At 43.7% G+C, this 22,702-nt stretch overlaps 2 protein-coding genes across 5 annotated transcripts; one reads left to right on the top strand and one right to left on the bottom strand.

The window, feature by feature from the left end:
• Positions 1–311: 311 nt before the first annotated feature.
• Positions 312–9,478, top strand: LOC121590078. Its single transcript, XM_041909457.1, has 11 exons — positions 312–2,263; positions 3,039–3,471; positions 3,548–3,680; positions 3,787–3,932; positions 4,226–4,401; positions 4,492–4,645; positions 4,729–4,793; positions 4,873–4,955; positions 5,482–5,686; positions 6,239–6,352; positions 7,280–9,478. Exons 1-11 carry the CDS (start codon positions 2,124–2,126, stop codon positions 9,453–9,455), a joined length of 3,825 nt encoding a protein of 1,274 aa, XP_041765391.1. The 5' UTR covers positions 312–2,123; the 3' UTR covers positions 9,456–9,478.
• A 3,600-nt stretch (positions 9,479–13,078) lies between these two features.
• LOC121590075 (YTH domain-containing family protein-like) lies at positions 13,079–22,498 on the bottom strand. Of its 4 annotated transcripts, none has more exons than XM_041909450.1 (8): positions 22,008–22,498; positions 21,231–21,838; positions 21,122–21,146; positions 18,456–18,583; positions 17,067–18,382; positions 16,274–17,001; positions 15,759–16,180; positions 13,079–15,670 (listed from the first exon to the last, which is right to left on the bottom strand). In XM_041909450.1, the coding sequence occupies exons 2-8, from the start codon at positions 21,249–21,251 to the stop codon at positions 15,578–15,580; spliced, it is 2,733 nt and encodes a 910-aa protein (XP_041765384.1). In that variant the 5' UTR covers positions 21,252–21,838; positions 22,008–22,498; the 3' UTR covers positions 13,079–15,577. The 4 variants fall into 4 exon arrangements, with proteins under 4 accessions (XP_041765384.1, XP_041765385.1, XP_041765386.1 ...); XM_041909451.1 differs by having other exon boundaries at positions 21,231–21,787; XM_041909452.1 differs by having other exon boundaries at positions 21,231–21,787; positions 22,070–22,498.
• Between the last annotated feature and the right edge of the window lie 204 nt (positions 22,499–22,702).

Below are 22,702 nucleotides of genomic sequence, written 5' to 3'. Positions count from 1 at the left end.
TTTCCAAATTCCAATTTAGGATGATCTTATTCATGCATCGGAGAAACGGGGAAAAAATAATACAAACCCAAAATTTACTGTTACATTATTTTAGTTAATCAAATATTCAATGAAACACATAATTTCGAAGGAAATTGTAATGTTGGTTATCGCTCCATTCGAATTTGGACAGTTCTGCTTGACAGGTCTTCCGTCATCCCAAGCGCTGCATGCGCATGTATTTGTGCAACGAGCAAAGGCAGAGCGTAAGTTTTTTTTTCTGTTGCTCCGACAACTTTCTTAGCAAATACCGCTCCTTCCGCCAGGTATTGCCCTTGCTGGCCCGTGATCCAAAAAGAAAAAGCATCCGTGTTAGTGAAACTAGGCATTGTAGTTCGTCTAGTGAGTTTGCTGCCGTCGTCGTAGACCGACCAAAAATGTCAAATCGATTGCTAGCGCGTGTGCTAGAATAGATTAACACGAATCTGCATACCACAAACGGGTCTAAGTTATTTCCTGCATTGCACTCTAGTGCGGATAACTAGAATCAGGTTACTGTTCTTCACTTTGCCGATTGGAAACCCGTCCTGTACAGGCATTGAAAAACAGGTGTACTTCATCGTGAAAAGTTCAATAAACATTGATTGCGTTGCACAATTGTCGGGTCGAAAGCAGTGAAAGGATGTGAACATCGTCGGAGAAAAGGGCACAGTGAGATGACTGTGTGAGGTGTCGTGGTATCTGGAAGACTGCTGCTCCAAAAACCCACCAAACGGTGTTTTCCGATGGTGCCGAGTTTCCCGTTCTCGGCCGGAACCTCTCCCCATGCGCTGGAAGATGGTTAATGAATGTGGGACGCTTCCGGGCTCTCGGCAAGAGGAGAAGTGGGTCAGATGAGTTGTAAATGTAGGAACCGAAGCAAAGAGAAGAACGAACGCACTCAGTGGCAAACTAGTGGGAAACGTGGACCGGACGTGGTGCGCTTGGCTATTGCTGGAGGTTTGTTGTAAAAAAGATGACAGGTGCATGAGCTGGAAACACAATACAGTGGCAATACAGAGCAACACGGCCGACAAAACACGAAAAAAAAGTTGACCAACAGCACATTCGACGCTCAGCAAAGGCAAGATAAGAGCCCTTGTTTTGCTAGTGTTTACGATTGGTGAGATTGATTTGTTTGATAGTGGAAGCTGGTAGTTTCGTTTGCTCCGTGGCCAACGTCAGCGTTGACGACGCCTACTACTAATATCAGCGCTGCTATGGGCACGCGTCCTGTTCTCCACACAACGAACGAAGTAGCACAGCGTTGTATTAATTAACTTCTCAAACAAGCCCTGCTCGTTGGATGAAATTAATCGGTACAAACCCGCTCCTCGGCTAATTACTCAACGACGACCTTTTGAAGTCAGCCTTTCACTATCTCCGATGAATGGAGCGAACGGTAGGGTAGTGCTAGAGAAAATTTTATCATCTTTCAACGTAAATCAGCTGGGGGAAGGAAAGATTGTAAGATGTGTGCATAATAGTGAAACATTTGATACAGTTTATTGCAGCCAACAGTGATAGTGCAAAATAGCAGCAACAGACCCTAAGCAGTGGAAAAAACGTTGAATTCATGTTCACATGTGCATATGCCGAATGTGATGTTCTGTCCCGCTGGTCAAAATGTTAAGTGGCACAATTATACGCGTTTGTCGAGTGTGAGCAGCAATAGCTACAGCGTCAGTGAACAGTGATTAAACAAAAGCGTCGACTATGCTTTCCTTTTACGTCGAATCTAAGGAGGCGTCTGCGGAAGCCGTTCGGAACGACGTCCGGGAGGAAACAGCGCACGGCGCATAATAAAATACTGGACGGAAATTATCGTTTGAATCAACTCTGGCGTACACCCCGTTGATGCTGGCCGTCGATCGAACGTGTTTGCTTGGCAAAGTGCGAATGATGGCAACATCATTTTGCGATATTAACAACATCACCAAATATAGAAAAAAGCAGTGAGCAGAGCGCGAGCGGTTAAGATTGCTGGTCAGTGGAAAAGGGATTCCGTTTTCTTTGTTTGGATACGTTAAAAAAACGCATCGTTTCGGTATTTGAAGGTAGACACTATCGCGTTTTCTCAAGCAAGCAACGCACAGTAGCAAAAGATGGACGAAGAGGCACTGATAGCACGAGCGAAGGAGGAACGGGAAAAAATATTCCAGCGCTACGACAAGGGCCGGGAACCGGGAGCCGAGATCGATCCATGGGAGGATCCCCAATTTGAAGTGTACCACCAGACGGATAGGTAAATTAAACATTAATTCTGCTTTGAATCATCGAAATGATCGAAACCAGTAACACTAATAATAGTTAGTTTGAATAATTAACTAATGCAATAACACAGTTGCCAAAACATATGATTGGCTAGTTTCGAAAGACATTCCTCCCATGCAAAACCATCTAAAGCACATGGAGGCGTTTACGTTTTTTGCTAGGCCTGTATTTGGAAGCTGTATTCCACATGCATACATGACTCCCACGAGTGGATACAAAAGTGCGTGGTAGAGCGCACTTTGCGTGGGCAGTTCCTATAGCACTGACTGCACCGTAAATAGCCGAATAGAGGAAGGCTATAGGTGTGCTTTATGTTGTGCTGTGCCCGCAACTGATTTGTTTCCTAATTTTAGTTTATTTCTACAATCTATAATGTTCTTTTTTTGTATAATCAAATGGCTGATTAGCAATCATAAATTACAAATAACGTGCACTTTACGAAGAAAAATAATAATACATGTACATTATTAAATTGGCCGAAATATACGTAGGCACCAAGGTTATTATTCTAGTAGTGGAGCCGGAAATATCCGCCTTATTGGGCGGCTAACTTGTTTATGGAACAGATTCAATTTCAAGGGTTTATTTCATTGGTATGCTTAGTAGGTTCATCGAGCATACAAAATGGTACCTGAAGCACATTTGTAGAAAGATAGTCATAGAGATACGTTTATAAAGATATCAAACTGTTACATGTGTAAAAGGCACATACAACATCACTGATATCATATGCTTTTTCATTCCAGGTATGGATTCATACACGATCAAAGGTTACCGCGTAAACGCGAACCGCACGAAGCCAAAGCATTGGAAATCGAAATGGGACGGGTGAAGAAATGGCTCAAACTGCTCGGACATTCTTCGCAGCCTGCAAAGCGACCATGGGAAGATAAAGTAGTTCAGGCGAAGGTACGCAAACGCGTCTTTAAAGGAATACCGGAGAAGATTCGTGGACAGGTCTGGTGTAAGCTTCTCAATCTCGAGCATGTGATGAAGGCCGAAGAGGGCAAGTACAAGAAGATGCTGGAGCTGGCTCGCAACTGGAGCACGGAAGCGCGTCAGATTGATAAGGACGTAAATCGACAGTTTCGGGATCACATTTTCTACCGCGAGCGTTACAGTGACATGCAGAAGAGTTTGTTTAATGTACTGGTAGCATACAGTATGTACAATTCGGAGGTACGTGGCGCATCATATCGTTTGTCTGAAGAACCATCTTTACCCGATTGCTAAGTATCTTTGTCTCCGCCGCTAGGTTGGCTACTGCCAGGGAATGTCCGGACTAGCAGGAGTGCTGCTGATGTACTTGAAAGAAGAGGAGGCATTCTGGGCACTAAGCGTCCTGCTGGCGGATGCAAAGTTCGCAATGCACGGTCTATTCATCGAAGGTAAATCGTGTGACAACCGTTGTCGATCTTGAACATAGTCGGTGGCGGGTCCTGCGAGGTTTAATTCTGTGTGTTTTTGAACATTGCACGACATCCTTCTTTGCAGGCTTCCCGAAGCTGACCCGTTTTCTAGCACATCACGACAAAATCATAACCAAATTCATACCAAAGCTTAAGAAACACTTTGATCAGTGCAATCTCGACTCGATCCTGTACTCGTTAAAATGGTTCTTTGTTGTGTTTATCGAAAGGGTACGTTTTCTGTTCTTTGTTATGTGGATGCAGATTATCTTCCCATGTGCTTCAACATCTAACCATTTTTATGTTTCTTGTCTGTTTTCTGCTTTTTTGGCGGTGGGTTGCTCAATGCTGTGATACACGCACAACATCGCTCGCAAACGAACACTATCACGATGGATGGTTTATTTTGTACCCATATACACGATAACAATACAATGCGTTTGTCCACATGTTTGTCTCTGTGTATGTGTGTGTGTTTTATGCATGCGTGTTTTGTCCTTTTGCTGTTCACAAACGACGTGCAGATTCCGTTCAGTTTGTGTTTGCGCGTTTGGGACATTTATCTGCTCGATGGAGAAAAGGTGGTCACAGCAATGGCTTATAACATACTGCGTATGCACAAGCAATATATACTGAAGCTACGGGATATGGATCAAATTGTGCAGTATATACAGGTAAACTATAGTTTCGATAATGCATTGCTGATCTTTTTTTTTTATTCATCCTGATCGTTACTATCGCATGGCATTCTGACATCTTTATTTGTTTCTACAGACACGGCTATGTGAAGATTTGGCTACGACGACGATACGGTAATTAAGAATCTAGAGCAATGCATGGAGGAACTGCGTAAGGCAGGTTTAGACCTGCCACCGCCACCGAGTGAAATCGAACTTCCGAAAAAAGAATTCGGCGTATTCGTGGAGCCCACTGCGGCCGCACAGGTAACAGCGTTTGATTCCAGAATAAAAAAAAACTTTTTTCTCCTTGTGTTAGTTCTTTCATAAAGTACTGCTACCTGTTTCAGATTGGACGACGAAAGCAGGAATTTAGCGAAACAGAAAAAGAAGTCACAGAAACAGTAAAGCTCAAGTAAGTGTTCATAACTTTACGAATGCTACAAAAATGAATGTATGATGATTATGGTTATAATCTTCTCCCTTTCCTTTAGGCGTGAAATAACCGAACAGGAAATTGCGAATCTCAATCGAATCGCTACCGCTCCAGGAGGTTCAACACAACAGCTAAATACAGGTAAGCCCCTTTGTGTCTTATTAAGCAACAGCAAAAAGTTTGAAAAACGAAACGAAATAACGCCATTCATGATGCTAATCACGAATACCGGGTAATTTTTAGTGCATCAGTAAATGTTCTCATTCGTTCTCACATTTTCGTATGTTTTCTTCTAACACGCAGTATTGCCCCGGGTTTGCATTTGAGGCGTATATTCCTATTTCTGCTTGTGTTTCTTACTCCACCCTAATGCTTGTCGGTGACATTGTAAAGAGGCAAGGTGTGTAGTTATGATGTTGTTCGACTCAGTTGTCTTTAAAATTCTTATGTAATATCTGCTTACTGGATTAAGCACTGTACAATCGCTCTGCACAAACCCGAACAAAAGTTTATAACGAACTCTTTCTATTCGTTTCCACTACGAGCTACTTAACGAGGCCATCGTTTACCGGACTATGCACATTTTGAAACACAAACAGCAACTATCCCGAGCTTAGACAATGTAGCAAATAAAACCCATTTTCATGTGTATCTTTTTCAATTGCAGTACACATTCCAGAGTCGGAAGATGGTGGATCGCTTCTAGGAAGCTCACGTAAATCGCTGGCCGATACCTCCGTTACATCCACCGCTGATTTGAGCGTGCTCTCCGGTGGGCAAAGCCAGCGGTCACACCAAGCTTTCGATTTCTGCGTCGACGAACAGAATATCATACCAAGTGAGGACGAGGGCGATGGAGAAAGCAGTCCAGTGTAAGTAGTTCTTTTCCATTTGCAATCAGTTGGATGTGCATTTGTATGTGTGTTTAGTGATGAAAAAAGAACAAGAAAGTATGAAATTCATGCTTTAGACTAAATGCTACGAAAACCCTATATCTTCCCTATGTTTGGAGGATACCTTCCCTCATAACCCTATCTAATCATCATATGTTTGGAACATACAATCTCTGATATACTGCGCATTGCTGACTACAGTTCCACCAATGTTAAATCAGGATTGTTATCACATCGTGTAGAATATTAGACATTATTCATTCCTTAGACGATTATGATTTTCTGTTTCCACATCATCGTAGTGTATACGTGTATGTGTATGTGCGCGCTTGTCATGCTGGTGCATTTTTATTGTGTATATCAGCATTTGATTGCTGCAATGTTAGCCGTTATTGTAGAATAGCGTCTCATAGTTGGCTAGAACGCATTTGGCAGCCTTCCGCGCCGAAGCAAAAGGTCGCCTAAGGAGTGTAATAATATGCGTATTCTTTGTACCGTTTTTCCTCTTCCTAAGACGTGGTTTTGTTTCAGATCAAGGCGAAAACAATCGTCGGTGCCATCGGCGTCGCATGGTACCAGTAGTGGTGCCGCGAACGCCACCGCCTCCACCTCCACGACGAGGACGGTCAGGCTTAGAAGTGCAACGTAAGTCCAGTGTACTGCTAGTATGCGCAAGCGTGCCGCTGTGCATGTGAGCTAATTGTTCTCTAGATGCACTAGGTGAAGAGTATAGACTGAGTTTCATGCCAAGGTTCGGAGTGTGACTATCCTTCAAATGATGGATAATGTTCCTGCCATGTATAAAGCGCTAAATATCTTCTGCTTTTTTTTCTATTGCAAAATTAGTTTTGTTTTGTATATGTTCTAAATGGTGTACATATTTATTTACTGTTGATTGTTCCTGTTTATTTCTATTGAGTAGCACGTTTGTTTTACATGTTAAGATAGTACGTTTTGCTAATTTTGGTCTGTTTGGGTTTTGGTTGGATTGAGCTAGTTGGATGTAATTACGAGATTGTTGGTTTCCATACTTCTCCAGCATTTATCAGTCAGCCCTTTTAGGGAGCAGAATGAATGAAAATCAAGTTCGGTCGTTCTATGAACCGTTCAATGAAAATATTAAATCATTCAATGATCTTCCATAATTCATATGGAAGATAGCTAAAATGAAAATTCTCTACGTATTTTATCGCGATGTTTAGGGGCGGATTTAGCTCTACGCAAATTAATCGGCTGTGTGAAACCCAGAGGTGATGAGCTGCTAATATATAAAGAAACAAAGGGTTTCTCGTATATATTGTAATGTTATTGTACATTAGAAAAATAATGATCACATTCGATTTATTTCAGAGCTCGAGAGTGTGATCAATTGACACTGTATGTATTATGGTTTTACTATGCACGTACGTAATTGTTAACAGTAAATAAGAGTTTACACTTCGTAAAAACTTCTTGTAATGGAAGTGGTTTTCAATGACATTAAAGTGCACCGTTATAGCACACGCCAACTCTCAAGATGCATGCTATTCATTATGTTTTTTACTGATATGTTTTCCTTGTTCTATTTCAAAGATCCGCCATCGGTGCAACGAGTGTGGTAGAGCGTAGTCCTTCAGCCCTCCAGCTAATGACTCCTCGAGCAATGTCTCCACACGATGTAGTGCGCATTTACGTACCACCAGCACCGCCAGAAGAGCTACATCACGGGACATTAGGCTTTGAGACGTCCTCCAGCATCAATAATCACGATCGGCCAACGGTATCCAGCGCAAATGGGACGGAACTGCGCCGTAATCGTTCTTCGCGTGCCAGTTACAACGACGAGGACGAAGACGAAGAGTCAAAAACGCGTCGAAACAGTGAGATTGATCTGTATCTACAACAATCGATTAGTTCAAAAATGACCGGAGCAACAACGGCCAACGGTAATGTAACGGCCGGTTATGGAAGTGGCAGATTTTCGAATTACGCTAGTGGCGATTTTCAGGGTCAGCAGCAACCGTCTGCATACCCTGCGGCACCATTGTCTCCGTCTGCGTCCCAGAATTACGCTTCGAATGGACGTTCCACGTCGTCGTCCCGGCGTGGCAGTATGTCAAGGAAATCACCAGCACCGACGCTGGACAGTGAATTCATCATCGAGTGTAGCCACCTTAAAAACCGCAAATATGTGCCACCGGATCATCACAGCAGCCACAACAGCCTGGTGCTGAGCGTTGGCGGTGGTTTACCAATGTACGGTAGCCGCAACGGTTCAGAATCTAACATACATCGCATGACATCGTTCGAGGAGCTGGCTAAGGCGAAACTACAGCAGCACCTATCCGGCAGCAGTGGCAGTGGGGCAATCGCGGGCAGTAGCAGTAGCTTGTTGAAAACTACCACGGAAGACGCTTATGTTGTGCGACAAACGGTATCGGTAACGAAGACGTCCGGATCTATCAACCGAATGGCGAGAAGCGAAATCTATGAGTCGATTGAAAGCAGAGAAGAATCGCACTATGATAGTCCTCGCCGCCAACGGCAACCAGATAATACGCCGTCTGATTTGTACGAAGGCGCCGGTAGTCCGATGCATAGTCAAAAAACTTCCCGCGGTCACAAAAGCGATTACAACATTCAGTATCGAAATCTGTCGCCGCAGGACGCCAGTGCTGGCGCACCAATGTCACCGATGAGTGACGGTGGAGGCGATTGGGTGGAATATCGACAGATGAAAGCATCCTCCCGGCAAAACAGTGGCAATGATAGTTCGCCGTTTGATTACGATCCATTACCCACGGACGGTGCAGTGATTGTCGCCAAGAAACGCTACAATCGGTTCTTCAACAACGACGAGGATGAGGATGAGTATGAAGAAGATGAGACGACGAATGGCAGTACCACGGTGGCCACTCACCGACATCGGGAAGATGAAGACAAGTTACTGACTAAATCGTCCGATGATTCATCCACCAGCCCTCCTCTAGTTAGTCGCCCTTCACAGTTGCCCCACTATCAGCGATCAAGTGCTGGGTCCGGTGCGGGTAGTCACCAACGTCAGCGACCTCGCCAAAGACAACCACCAATCGTGTCGCACTCCCAGCCTCAGAATGGTACGACGCCAACAAATGAAACGGTACCGCTTTTACCCGTGTCTCCAACGAGCAGCAGCAATTTAACTGGCAAAAAGGCATCACACTTCATTCCACTGGTACGTTCTGACGGTACCGCCAGCCCTCTACCATCATCGGCCATTCCCATCAGTAGTATTAAGCGTAAGATTTCGTCCGAATCTTCATATTGTCCAGCGAGTTCGTCGACCACCAGCACACCAACCGGCACGCGACGTCGTGACTCGAACGCTTCAGCCAACGGAATCCAGTCTCCACCGGCCGGTAGCCACTCGCGTATTCCCGTTGGGTTGAAATCACCCACATCGCCAACGGGATCGCTACAAGGCTCTTTTCGCTCCGGCATACCGACACAGAAAACCTCAAGATTGCCCACTTCCAAACCAACGGATGTTGGCGAACGTTTGCCTAAGTATCAGTACGGTACGGCTTCAGGGCCGGCATCGTTAGCTCTCTCACCACCGGTATCGTCGCTTCAAAGAGCAGGAAGCGCCCAAGCAGGCGAATATTCTACCACCATACTAGGATCGTCCCGTTCGGCTCATCAGATCCATGCGGACTCGAATAAGATTCGCATTCAGATTAATCCTTCACAGTCGTACAGCAACAGCAGCACGACGGGAGGACAAATTTGAGCTTACTGCCCGTAACAACCAGCATTATTACGTTTCCTTTTTAGAACTCTAGAGCAATAGAGATGATAGATGAGTAGAGGTTTATCGAGTATTTAAAGCACGAGTCCAAATGGTGTGTATAAGACCATTAGAAAAAGAAGTTTGTTGATCTGATGGGATTCTCAATAGATGCTACTTACACAAACAACAGAGATAAGACATGTAGCCCATACCAATTCCTTGGTTAGAATTTTAGTATATATTTTTAATTAATGTCGAATGCGGATGCTAATTTAAGATGTCTAGCTTTGCTCGAATCTGCTTTCTCCGCCCATTCAAATGCATTCCATTTTCTATAGCGCATAATGCAACCCAAATATATGATGTAAGTTCGTTACTCAATTTGTTTCCTTAACCTGCAGAAGGAGCTCTCTAGCTTATTATTTACATTTCGATATTATTAAAGTTTCAAATTCGAAACATTAGAAACCCTTTGCTTGTTTGCTTGTTTCCGTTTTCCGAGCGGTGCGGACTGCATTCCTGAACCAGTCTGTAAAAATGCTACTTTCAAGCAAAAAGAATTTTCTTCCCGTCCGGTCATACCCTAAGGTAAGCGAAAGAGAGTAGTGCTGTTCAGTGGATATTACATTTCTCTTCCTGCAAAGCAATAACAAAAGTGACTGATATTTGTCTATAGGTTTTAATCCGCTAGCTTCAAAAGAAAAATATTTTATAAACCGCAGGATTAGTTCGCATGGGTCCGCGGTTCTCTTTCAAAACATTTTGTGGCCGTCAATATGACATCTAAATGTTTTTTTTTTTTTTTTATGAGCGGAGAACCTAAACTTGGATCCGCATTTATCGTGCGACAATGGTACAATAACAATGTCGACAATATCGAATATCGTCTACATTAACGTGACAGTTCACCGTAACCCGAAGCCCGAAGAGGGAAGTTAGGAAAAAGAAAGTAAATTATCGCTACTTTGCAAAGCCTTTGCCTGTTCCATAATGTTTGATGAAGTTTGTCCTTGCTATATATATTCATATATATATATATGTATATACGATTCGAATCGAACATGACCATGTACGCATAGCGCAAGAAACTGTTAATTCTAGGGGCATAAATCAAACCGTTTCAAACCACTCGAATGATGTTAGCATCGAATGAAATTCGAAGTAGATAAAATGCATTTCATCTTGTTACACTCACAAAGTTTCGTTATCAATCTGCCCCTACTCGTAGAGAGATTGTAAAATCGACGTGATGCAGTACATGTGTATGTGTGTGTGTGTGTGTATAACATAAGTTTCGATGGCAAACAGCCACCGATGGTTCCGGTGTCCTGCTTTTTGCCTTAGGCGGGGTGGAGAAAGCAATGCGCTAAAGAGAAGACAGATGCTATTCATATATGCAATATATGCATATATTTTCCACAGAGCTATGCAAAGGACAGAAGAATAGATGCGTCTTAAAACAGTAGTACCCTGCATTGGTTTGTTTGATAACTACGACTCAATCCTGTTTGTAGAACCGAAATAACGCCAAAACATTATTCCATTAACCGTTAAATTACAGACCCATCTACTATAAAATTTTGCACTAAACGTAGGAATGTGCAATTCCAATAGCAACAATGGTACTAAACAAATGTAAATTGCCAACCGTATTAAAACGAAGACAGAAGAGAATACGTGGGAACGCAGTTCAAGTTTCGAAAAGTTAGTAATTGATTTGAAGATAGATATTTATTTTACCCCTGATCTTCATTTCTACACACATACACTTAAAGAAACGGGTTTAATTTCTTTTCTCACTTCACCAAAAACAAAAACCGCATCCCCCCGAACGATGCAAAACAATTCAAAGACTTTCCACTGAATGTGTGTACTAGTGTTTACGCTGAAGCGCATTTTTTTAAATAAAAAAACAAAATATAAAACAAGTTACTGCGTTGACGAAGACCGCATATAAGATATATAGACTGTATATAAACCGAAAATTCACGTATATCTTCTCAAAGAATTATGTACAAAGAATTGTGACCCCAAATCAGAGTAAATTTTATTATTAATAATGTTTATTACGTTTTGTTGTTTGTTTGTTCGTTCTTTCTTATGTTATTTTGCTTTTCTTTCTCTTCCTGTTCATAGTTCAAAGTAGTAGCCGTAGAATAACGGCAATATAATGCCTGTAGCCCGTGCTCGCCACCATTTGTGTTTCAAACTTTCGCCGGGAGCTCCAACATGACGCAATTGGTGCTAGTTTTTGTTGTTTGTTTTTATCTGATGTGTTTCCTCTCTTTTTCCAATTCGATCACTTTTCCACCAGGAGCGTTGCCTATGTCTTGTGGCTGTTTGACATGCAATACAACACACATATAGGTACACGTAAGGGTCTACACTACCTTGAACGTGTTTCCTTTTTTGTATATACACCAGCGGTACACACGTTTGGCGCTGTGTGTTGCTTGCTTGCTAGTAAACTTGTATGGTAGTCGTTTTTAGTACCATAGTATGTATTAGTTATGAACGAACAATTCATACGAATCGCTACTCTTCGGGAGTTTCCTACTTGTTTCAACTTGTTTTAATGTTTTCCTTTTTTCCCCCTACTAAGTAGGGATAGTTTAGTGTGTTTCTTTTTTATTTTCAGTATATTATCTTTTCACCTTATCCCACTTTTCGGACATTTCAATTTGCTCGTAATTACATGCCATAAAACAAATGGGATTACGTCAGCGCATGATACTGCAAGATAATTAACTTCTGGTTATTTCTCGATCTCTTGTTTGCCCTTTCCATGTGCTTTCTTTTCAATTTGTTTTCAAACTTGCCTAGCATCCCCAGCTATATGTATCTTGTGCTCTCCCACTCCCATCAACATCTCTCCTCATCAATTTACACGCCAATGCCCTGCGTAATGAAGAATCACACATCTTCAATCTTCGTTTCCCCAATACTCCGTACTTGGCGATAATCATCAACTTCCATAAACTACCGGAACAATGCTCAATTTTAGTCTGCCGCGACAGTTCGTTTCATGTTAAAGGGCAGCTTGTGCAGCAAATTACGCGCCGATGGTAGTGTGTTTGCTCCTCTTACTTGCGGCGAGTGCACGTATTGCATAAAGTTCACCAACAAGGACTTGCTAAATTAGTATCATGTATCGTCTTTTCATTCCTAGCAGCCTTGGGCAACCGATACAAATGGGACAGTGTCAAATTGTGTTCGTTTGTTTGTTTTCTTAGCGTCATTTTAATATGCTTTATCATTTTAAATTATTTTTTATTTTTTATTCCACACACTTGTGCTCGTTTAGGGGTGTGATTTTTATTATCGGGATCTGGCTAACGTACAGCTCCTTCAATGTAAGGAATTTGGTTTTCCTGGATCGTGATTTCGAAATTGAAATAACATAAATAATTATTATAATATTCAAGCCTGGTTGGTTATACATGGAGTGAAAAGAAACAAGTTATTTTAAAAAAAGATCATTTTCTTATACAAATATCTCTTTAACTACTTTGTTACTATCATGTTATGTGTGGCTACGTTTGACTGTTTATCTCTTCACCTGTCCTAGATAATGCGTTCCGCTAGTCGTCTTACAAACGAAGGAACCATTATGCTAGTTCTTACCATGCTGTTTGTGTTGTGTACGCAACTACAAATTGCATGTCCTTCCCCACGGTTACATTGTATTCAATCCTACAAAATTCCAATCGGATAACTTCTACGGTATACTGCGAACTCACTATGCACACGACACACATGTACATGTACACACTTTTACACATTCTTTTCCTTTCGCATTCCTAAAGGACTATAGTAGTCGTGCCGTGTATCGTGGTGTGTACTTTTCCTTGTTTTCAATCGAGAGCGCGTACTACTTTCGTACCAAATTTTACCGTTTGTTTTTAACGATAAAACTCACGTCACGCTACAAATAGACGAATACGCACAAGTACACAGAAAAAGAAACACGTACGTGTGTATGTGTCCGTATTAATCTAGAAAGTTTTTTTTTCATTTCCCTTATCGTTTCGTTACACTTATATATTTATTTTTGCTTCAGTTCAAAATTTTTCGATTTAGTGGCGGGAGGATAAGAGACTGTTACAGTTAGAGATTGGTGTATGTGTGGATGTGTAAAAGTGTTTGTTGTTTTGTAATATTCGTGGCATTTGGGATGATTTATTATTTGTATTGCCTCCTAAGCACAAGACTAATGATGATTAACAACCGTCCGAACACGTTAACCACTGAGACGGTGTGCAGCAATGAATTTAACCTGCGCTCGCTCAGGTATATCCTTAATACATCTTGCCTTTTTTGTCGCTTTATTTTTTGTTTAACTTAAGTAAAAAAAAAGTATTGTTGGAATATAATTACTATAATTAGTTTCTTGCTGCACCAAATGTAATCCCAAAATTTGTTTTTGTTCGGTTCGTCGTATAATTTAGTTATCTACCTTCCACATAGAAGCGCTTCTTGGATCAGTGGGATTCTGATTATACTACCGCCAAACGGTGCAAAACTCATGCAGCTATTCCCAGTGCTCCCCCTTCTGTTATTACGGTCTCTAAGAATTACTCCCAAATCAAAGGTTGGTACCGAGTGATACCTTTTCTACCGTAAAGCACAATCGAAACCATAAATAGTGCATACCACCGTCGTGTTCTACACGGTGATGAAATATATAGATTTGTAGTATACGGCATCAGTGGCATATACTGGTTTACTATAAGACTTGTGGTTCAGGGATAATAATCACGCTTGTGTTACTTGTGTGTATACTGACATTTTTCTTCTACCTTCAAAATACACGCACAGGACACATTTTTGCCATCGTTCGTCAACAAAATATACTTGAATGTTGAATGCCCGTAAAACGACTACGAGTTGTTGAGCTTGGCTACGCGGCACTACTTGCTCACCCCATTTAAAATCATACTTCATCGTATCCGTTAGAGCATCGGGAGGGGGTGGTTGTCACAATGTCCTCAATAGTTTCAGTCCTTTTGCATCATCGTGGCAATGCTATGTGTATGACGCATTTCCTCGACCTTTTCTTGTTTGTGCCTTGCCACAGCTCTTGTCATCATTCCTAATTCTCATTGTAATGCTGGGTTTCATTGCTTCCCAGCGTTGCTTGTTTCTTTGACTGAGACACACAAACACACAGCTTAGCTTATATAATTTAAGTTACAACTTAACAGTATTTAAAGAATATATGGTGACAGAGCAGTGTTTTACTTGTTCTCTTCTTACGGTATGTATTCATACGGGTTTGCTTGTAACGTTGTTATATTTCGTATCTTGTTTGTTTTCTTTCTTTTCTTGTTTTTTTATGTTCTCTTTCCGTTTAATTGAGTTTAGTTTGTTATACGTTACAATTTCCTACAGTTTAAAAACATACTTCTTCGATAAAACATATTGTTTGTAAGAACTTTTTGAACTACATCCGCTCCCTTCATCTATACACGTTTTCTTCAAGTGCTGTTTGTTTGTGGATACTTAATCAGGCGGTTTAAGACAACATTCATAACAATTTACTTTCTTTTGCACTATAGTACTGTACTTTTATCTTGTTTAGACTGCAATGTACCTAGTTTTTATGTGGGGTAAGGGAGAATGAAGAGTAGACAGTCTTGTGGATTTGAGGGCGCGGGATTTTGAGTAGTACATGGCTAGCGTAATTTAAGATGCACAAGAGATAATGCCATGCAGATTATCCAATTGTATCTCCTGTTATCCTTGTTATTTTTCTACGCTATTGTTACATCTGCCTCAAAGTCGTATCATTCTAGTACATCAACGAAATACGTTGGCATCTCTTAAGCACTTTTGGATAAATATTCCGAGCATAGCCAAGTCGCGGTTGTGTTTCTGTCACCTGTTAGCTTCTGTTACCCTTTATACTCACTTTTACCTTCGTTTTAATATGGGTTATCATCTGTATCTGTACCGATGTCCTCCATTCATGAACCATCAGATTAATAAGAAAAGGAACCATCGGTCTGTCTGAAGGATGCGTTCCGCATCTTCAGCCTGCAGTTGAGTTTTTCTCCTACCACCATGGCAGTAGTGATAAGTCCTTCGTGTATTCGGATAGCTTTCAGTTATTAGTCAGTTGCCTAATTTGGATTTCTGAAGATGTTAGAGCCGCTGCCGTTACTACCAGATCCTCCACGATTGTTGCCAGGACCCATCATCCGATCGTTCCGATCCTAGAAGCATTTCAATATTTGTCAATATTAACCGTTACATTAAATTATAAAAAGTTTACAAAGCACTGCATAACTTAATTCCACTCACCCGGAAGTGGTCTCGAGAAGAGCCTCTGTCGCGATCACCGCGATCTCCGCGATCGCCACGATCACCACGATCACCACGTTCACCACGATCTCCACGATCTCCACGATCTCCACGGTCTCCGCTTCGGTAGATACCCCCACCATCACTGTCTCGCCCGTTATCGAAGTCGCTGCCTCGAGCTCGACCGTAGTCATTCGGTCCCCGGCGCTCGTCGCGATAATAATCTCGTGAGCGATTGTTATAACCACCGCGCGAATTATAGCCACCTCCACCACCTCCGCCCGATGCGGCAGCATCATGTTGATCATCGCCATTGTTGTTGCTTCCGCCACTGTTGCCATTATTATTACGCCGGTCAAAGCTCGGATAACCACGTCCCGGATCGTCACGATTGTTGTAGTTGTTACGATTGTTATAACCTCCTGAAAAGCGAACGCATTACACTTAGTTAGCACCAAAGGATACTTCCCAAAGATGAGGCAAATGAAGCGTTTAGAAAAACTATCCTTTCTTACCGTAACCACCGCTGCTTCCGCCTTTGTTGTATCCTCCATGATAGCCACCACCACCTCGACTGCCGTACCCACCATCATAGCCGTCATCTCCACCACGGTCATTGTATTTGTTGTTATAGCCGCCGCCACCACCACCACCACCGTGATACTTGCCAGGGCCGTCATAGTAGTTTCCACCGCCCTGATTCTCGCGCCGGTCTCGCTGGTTGTGGTACGAATGGTTCGATGGCGGAGGTGCTTCATGTTTACGCGTGTCCTCCTCCATCTGGCGTTTTTCGTAGTGCTGAAAATCATCGAATATCGACGACTGGTGCTCGAAACTGTGAATGATCTGCAGCACCTGAATGCCCTTCGCATTTGGCACTTCCTGTGTGTCGCGCGAGTTTGTCATCGATTTGTTTTCGTTGTTCTCCAGCCGAATGTGGCGCAGGTGCGAGTTCGGTACGTCCTTCACGTAGATCCAACGCACCTTGAACGTACCCTTCCATTTATCCTGCGACCAGACACTCGAGTTGGAGTTGTAATCGACGGCGGTCATCATTTGCGCCACGCCGCAGAAATGGCCCGAACCGTTCACGGAGAAGAACAAATACACCGTGCCGCCCTTTTCCTCACGCTCTCGGAATGCTTGGTCCAGGCGCTGGTTGCCATGCTCGGTCGAGCACCATATCTCGTACTTAATACTACGATGAATATCGTCTTCCGAATATGATTTGATCACGAAGAATCTAAAACATGAAACAATAGTAAGTCAATATTCCACACAACGGAAGATGCACTGTGTAACGTTTACCTTGCTAAATCGACTGTTTTCAGTAGATCCAACGAGGCAGGGTTATAATTGTTTTTGGTTTTCAATTGGTCAAGAATTTTTTGTGATTCGGCGAGTTTCAGAGCCATTTCACTCTCTGAGATGGTAGGTGATGGCGATCGTGCCTTTACTGCTACTGGGGCGGTCGTAACTGGCGGCACGGTCGAGCTGCTGTTATGCGACACAGCGTCGGAACTACTGTTTGATCCATAATGGCCACGATCAGCAGACTGGTAGCTGCTACCGCCCGATCCACGATCGCCGTGATGATTCGATGGACGCTGCTGATGATGGAATGGAGCCCTTTCCGTCTGTTGATGGTGGTGCATGCTGTTATGCTGCTGTGGGCCACTTCGGCCATCGTGTGGCGGGCGGTAGTTGTCGCCACCCGAACCTCCGCTATTCTGACGATCTGCCATCGCAGATGATGGTCCAGTTGCAGCCAAACCGCCCGGTCCTGACGGAGAGTAGGCAGCGTTCTGGTTGCGAGACTGGTTGTAGCTGTTTCCGTGCTGCGAACCGCCCTGTTGATGCTGGTGGTGCGGTGCTCGATCGTAATTCGATCCTGGCCGATCCGCATGGTGAGGCTGCTGCTGTAGCGGCGGCTGATACGGCGACGAGTGGTTGCGCGTATGCGAACCCTGCTGATGCTGGTGGTGCTGGTTGTGATGCTGTGATCCGGACGGCATGGAACCGCCAGATGCAGCATTGCTTCCGCTGCCTCCCGAACCGGAGTTGGCTCCTGCGGAGGGACCATTGTTCCTGTCGCTGCTCGTCGGCGGACCGCTCGGCTGTTGCTGCTGAATCTGCGCCTGGCCCGGTGTGGGCCATCTGGAGCTTTGAATGCCCGCTGGTCCCATACCCTGACTGTTGCTACCATGGTGTTGCGATGAAGCACCACCAACAGATTCGCGACCCCCGCCCGACTTGGACGGCACGGGATCGGCCAGCGGTGACGGTTCGATAACCGGCGGTGGAATAATCGGCGGCGGAGTGGGTACGATGACGCTAGGTCCGTTCTTGGACGGCGAATCCCAGGTACCGATGTCCATGTTATGCTTGCCAGGAATCATCGGTGGTGGCGGCATGCCCGGACCCTTCTTCTTCACCGTAGTACTGGTGGTGTTCACTTGCGGTTTCGCCGGCTGCGAAGCGATCGTGGCCCAGGTCATCTTTTTGGGAGCTTCCTTTTGCTGCTGCTGTTGCTGATAGTATTTCGATACGCCAGAGTTGCCATCGCTGTTCCCGCTGCGCGACGCGGATCCAAGCCCAAGTCCTTGCATACCTCTTTCGACATTCTATAATAAACAACGAACATGATAGTATTATTTCATTTTTGTCTTCGAACGCAAAAAAAATCAAAATTCTTACCCTGACACTATCATGACTCTGGTAAGCTCCATGATTACGGTAGTAGCCATCATCCGATTTTTTCTGATGTCCTACACCACCTGGGCCGTGATTCACTTGCGCACTCCAAGAATTATAATCGCCATTTCCTGTCGAGTGAAAATAATCACGGTGCGTTAAATATGTTAGTAATATCGAATAAAGGTTAGTATGATCCTCTTACAGGGGGTTTCCAGGAGTTCTCATAGCTGTGAGATACTTTATTGACTCTTTCTTAGGTAAAATGAACTTAATTTTATTGGGAATTGGACTCTATAGCACTCTTGTTCGAAATCCAATAAGAATTTCGAAGACGCCTGTCCATAAGGGTGCCATACATTCCAATTTCTATCATATGAAGTTCACTTCACATTAGAAAAAGTCAAGGAAGTGTCCCACAACTATGAGAAACCGGGAAAACCCTTGTATGGCTCAAACAAAAGGGCGTTGATGCATAGCTAATAAGCCTAAAAGCTCTAACATGCATAATATTTCCTATCTTTTTCATTGTAGTGTTAGTCTAAACAACAAGCAGACAAAAAAATCCACCACGTCGTTGTTGCTTAATAAACATAACATTAACATTGTTATATTTTGCCGGGACATACATAAATTAGGACCTTCCATTACTATACTAGTGTTAACATAAAATTAATTAATCATCGTATAGTAGAATTATTTTTACTGAAACTTATACTATCATAGAAAATTATTGAACTACGATCCAGAAATTGAAAATGTAAAAATAGTCCTACTCAAACCCCATTGCATTGTATTGTATCTCGTATACCGAACAAAAAATCGAGCGAGCGTCACATTCACTCTATGCCAAGGTCTCAAAGAACTGGTTCACACATCCAAGTTCATTGTACTTTTTCATTTTCCCTGCCATTATTCCATGGTTCCCTTCGCACCCGCCCACCCGCCATCGCTCGCTCTGCTGATCAGACGCTGCAGCATCGTTCAGACGCACCACATCGCTTAAGCGCACCGACTACTACCGCACCTACCCGCAAGCTGCGTGCGCCTCTCTACACATAAACAACCAATCGACGCATCACGCTACCAATACATGCACACCACATATCCGGGGGGTGTGTATAAACTATTGCGGCGCTCTTACACTGGAGCGCGTGCAAAGGAAAGGAGGGTTGATGATGATTTGGGAAGATGACGTGACGACATTCATCCAGCAGCAGAACGCCGAGATCGGAGAGTAAGCTGGTTACTTTAGCGCATAGATTTACGCCCGCACACACACATACACAAACCAGATACACGTTCCTTCCTTCAGATCAAATGGATCATCCCTTACAGTGGGTTTCCATTAGTTTCATTCATCGTCGTCTCACCGTTTGTCCACTATTCTTGGATAAACAGTTCTTATAGTTCTCGTTAGTTTGGTTCGTTTTTTTATTCCTAAATGTAGGGTAGTTTATGTTTTTATGATCTTGGACATTCGGTTTTATGCTTGGTACTAAACTAAAACCCATGCAAACAAGCACACTCTAGTGCTGCTAATTCAACAGCATATGTACGATGCAAAACAAGATCGTATACCACAATCCCTCTCTTCGTTGTCTCGTACCGGTAAACTAGGGGTGGGGGGACGAACTCACCCCCTTGCAATCGTAACCCGCACTTCCTTCAGCACCTGCCAACGCAACTCGCTGGTTTATTCGTCGGTCTACCAATAACAAACGACACACTACGTTATATTAAGCAACACAAAGCGAAATCGATCTACAAACAACGCAGACCGATGGCTCGCGCAAAATAGATAGAAAAGAACGGGAGTGTGAAAGAGAGACAACTACGAAGAATGAGAGAGATAAGAAAACGAGATAGCTATTCGCGGTAAGCCAACCAAACAAATAGAGCTGCTGCAATGAAAACCTCACATTCCGTCCCTTCTGCTTCAGCCCATCTTCCTCTATGAGGCATCACGCGACTTGAAAAAGGGTTTCGCTATACGCCCGTGTGCTTATTGGTGCTTTGGTTACGGAATGGTACACCTTGTCTGGGGACTCAAACATTGGATACTATCGCACTACCCGGTGGTGTATGTTGATCACATTCCCTACACCCAAAGTTCAATTAACGGGAGTCGAACCTGCTGCGTAGTCAATAGAGAATGTGAAATCGTCCATACAGTATACGAACAACAAAGACAGTGAAATATGGCGCTAGCGCCCGCATCGACGCCGTGTTTTCTTTATACATAGCGCGTCATTTGATTATGCCCCCCCCCCCCCATCAGACTGGCATATTTATCAGACTGGCTGGGTTTGAGATAACGTTTCACAAAACACAACACGTTCTGTGGCCTTCAATAAGCAGAACCCGCGCACGAAGCTTTCTGCTAGAGCAAGAGTAGCAACAGCCAGGACCAATTGTTATCGTTCCATGCCGGTTTTTGGGTCACTGACGAATTGCGCTTCTGCGCTGTATTCGAACTGTGTCAACTGTTGCAAAGAGATTACACTTTTATTCCGCACTCCCCGTACCAATTTCGACTAACAAACTACAAGCCAGGGATGTGATATTAGGCAGCCCTTGGAAACGTCTTCCCAGAAAGACTGCATCCATTCAGTACATCCTTGCTGTGATGCCATGCAAGTATGATGGGAGAATATGCTAAGATTTACCATGATTTCCTTGTCCTTTCATCCGCTGCAACGATTATAAAAAAAATTAAAACATTCATTAGATAAGATCGGGCTGGCTAACTTGTTTGCTTCCTCAACAACGGCCTACCTGATCTGACACGGTTGACATTGGTGGTTGTTGTTACTGCTGCGCTGCTGTTGCTGAAAGTTCCAATAAGCTGTATACCGACGACAAAGCAGTTGTTGCAAATGCACTGCGCGCACTTGGTCCGCTTGCTAGTCCTCCTCCGCAAAACGCACGCACACACACGCCCGCACGCTCTCACACACGCGTGTACACTAAGCACACAACACTAGGCGCGTCAAGCCGCACTCTTTCGCTGCTTCGCGTCTGCTCCCTCACGACGCGCACTCTTCCCGAACCGGTATGGGTTTATCCCACGGCAAGGAAATGCTTGCAGACGCAGAAGATAGCTTTATTCGCGATACCAAGCTATAGATAGGTAAAGGAAGGCGTTGACAAAGCGTGTGTGGGGACAAAACTTACTCCCAAAGCAGGAGGGAAGGAAATGTTCCGTCGGTTCGGAGACCGGACCACACAGCTTTAGGGTTCTGCTAACACACTTTTTCACCTACAGTTGGGCGGATGGCTTTTTACTTTTAATGTGAATTTTCCGACACCCTCGCACTAGCAGGGAATGGTCACTAGAACAGAGAATTTTGTAAAGAACAAACTAAACCGGAAACGGACGGGATCTGTGTTCGAGAACAGAACGCGACAAACCGCGACGGTGAGCAAATGATACAAATTACTTCCGCAAAGCGTAGGTGTGTGTGTATGTATGAGTATGAGAATTTTGTGTGGGTGTGTAGGTGTGTAATAATGGTGGTAGATGACAATTTTTCGATTCTGCACTGTACGAACACTTTAAACTCCCTCTGCACCTTTCGCCTATCCAGTAAAAACCTCACAGACCGTCTCCTTACACGGTACAAGGGGGTTGCGGGCGAATTTCCGATGCACTGCCAACACAACTGCAAAGTCTGCCGCTGCACTTCTACACTTTCCCCCGGTTTTTCCCAAACTCTGCACACTAGACACACGAGAGAAATTGGGCACGGGGAACTAGAATTGGATCCACGAATGTGAGGGCGGCAGAGAAAACACTTTTCACGTACGCACACTAGAAGAGGCACCAGCTAGGTATTCACTTTCACCCCGTTCTCTTCCCGATCGGGCTTCAAACAAGCGGGGATCTTTAAGCGTCCAGAAATAGTGATTGGGGCAGTGTCTTTTTGCAAACGCGCAATGATTCGCTGAAAATGATCTCTTTCTTCACGGCACTGCCACTGTCCGATGCGTTTCTTTTTTCCGGCGACGACGTTTCACAATATGGCGGCTGATTGGTAGCCGATGCGAGAGATAGCTAGCTTTCAAAAACTGTGAGAGAAAGAGCCAACCGGACATGGCAAAATTCGAGCTAAACGTGTGGAGTTGAAAGTCGATCAGCTTATGCTGCACAGATGGTTTTATTTTACTTTTTTTTTCACAACATCCACTCGAAGGATATGCGTTTGCCAGTTTGAAAATTATTTATTTTAGTTACATTTATTTCAGTA

Source organism: Anopheles merus, chromosome 2R, assembly GCF_017562075.2.
Source record: "Anopheles merus strain MAF chromosome 2R, AmerM5.1, whole genome shotgun sequence".
NCBI classification, from domain to species: Eukaryota; Metazoa; Arthropoda; class Insecta; order Diptera; family Culicidae; genus Anopheles; species Anopheles merus.
The sequence above is the reverse complement of the archived record's forward strand: the minus strand, read 5'-3'. Positions and strand labels throughout refer to the sequence as shown.

Excerpts from the sequence above, each read along its gene's own strand:
- LOC121590078 (XM_041909457.1), top strand. The coding sequence starts at position 2,124 with ATGGACGAAGAGGCACTGATAGCACGAGCGAAGGAGGAACGGGAAAAA. Across the intron at positions 2,264-3,038 it reads GTGTACCACCAGACGGATAG|GTATGGATTCATACACGATC; the intron begins GTAAATTAAACA and ends TTTTCATTCCAG. Across the intron at positions 6,353-7,279 it reads GTCAGGCTTAGAAGTGCAAC|ATCCGCCATCGGTGCAACGA; the intron begins GTAAGTCCAGTG and ends TCTATTTCAAAG.
- LOC121590075 (XM_041909450.1), bottom strand. The coding sequence starts at position 21,251 with ATGTCAACCGTGTCAGATCAG. Across the intron at positions 17,002-17,066 it reads AAAACAGTCGATTTAGCAAG|ATTCTTCGTGATCAAATCAT; the intron begins GTAAACGTTACA and ends TTCATGTTTTAG. Across the intron at positions 16,181-16,273 it reads CGGAAGCAGCGGTGGTTACG|GAGGTTATAACAATCGTAAC; the intron begins GTAAGAAAGGAT and ends TTCGCTTTTCAG.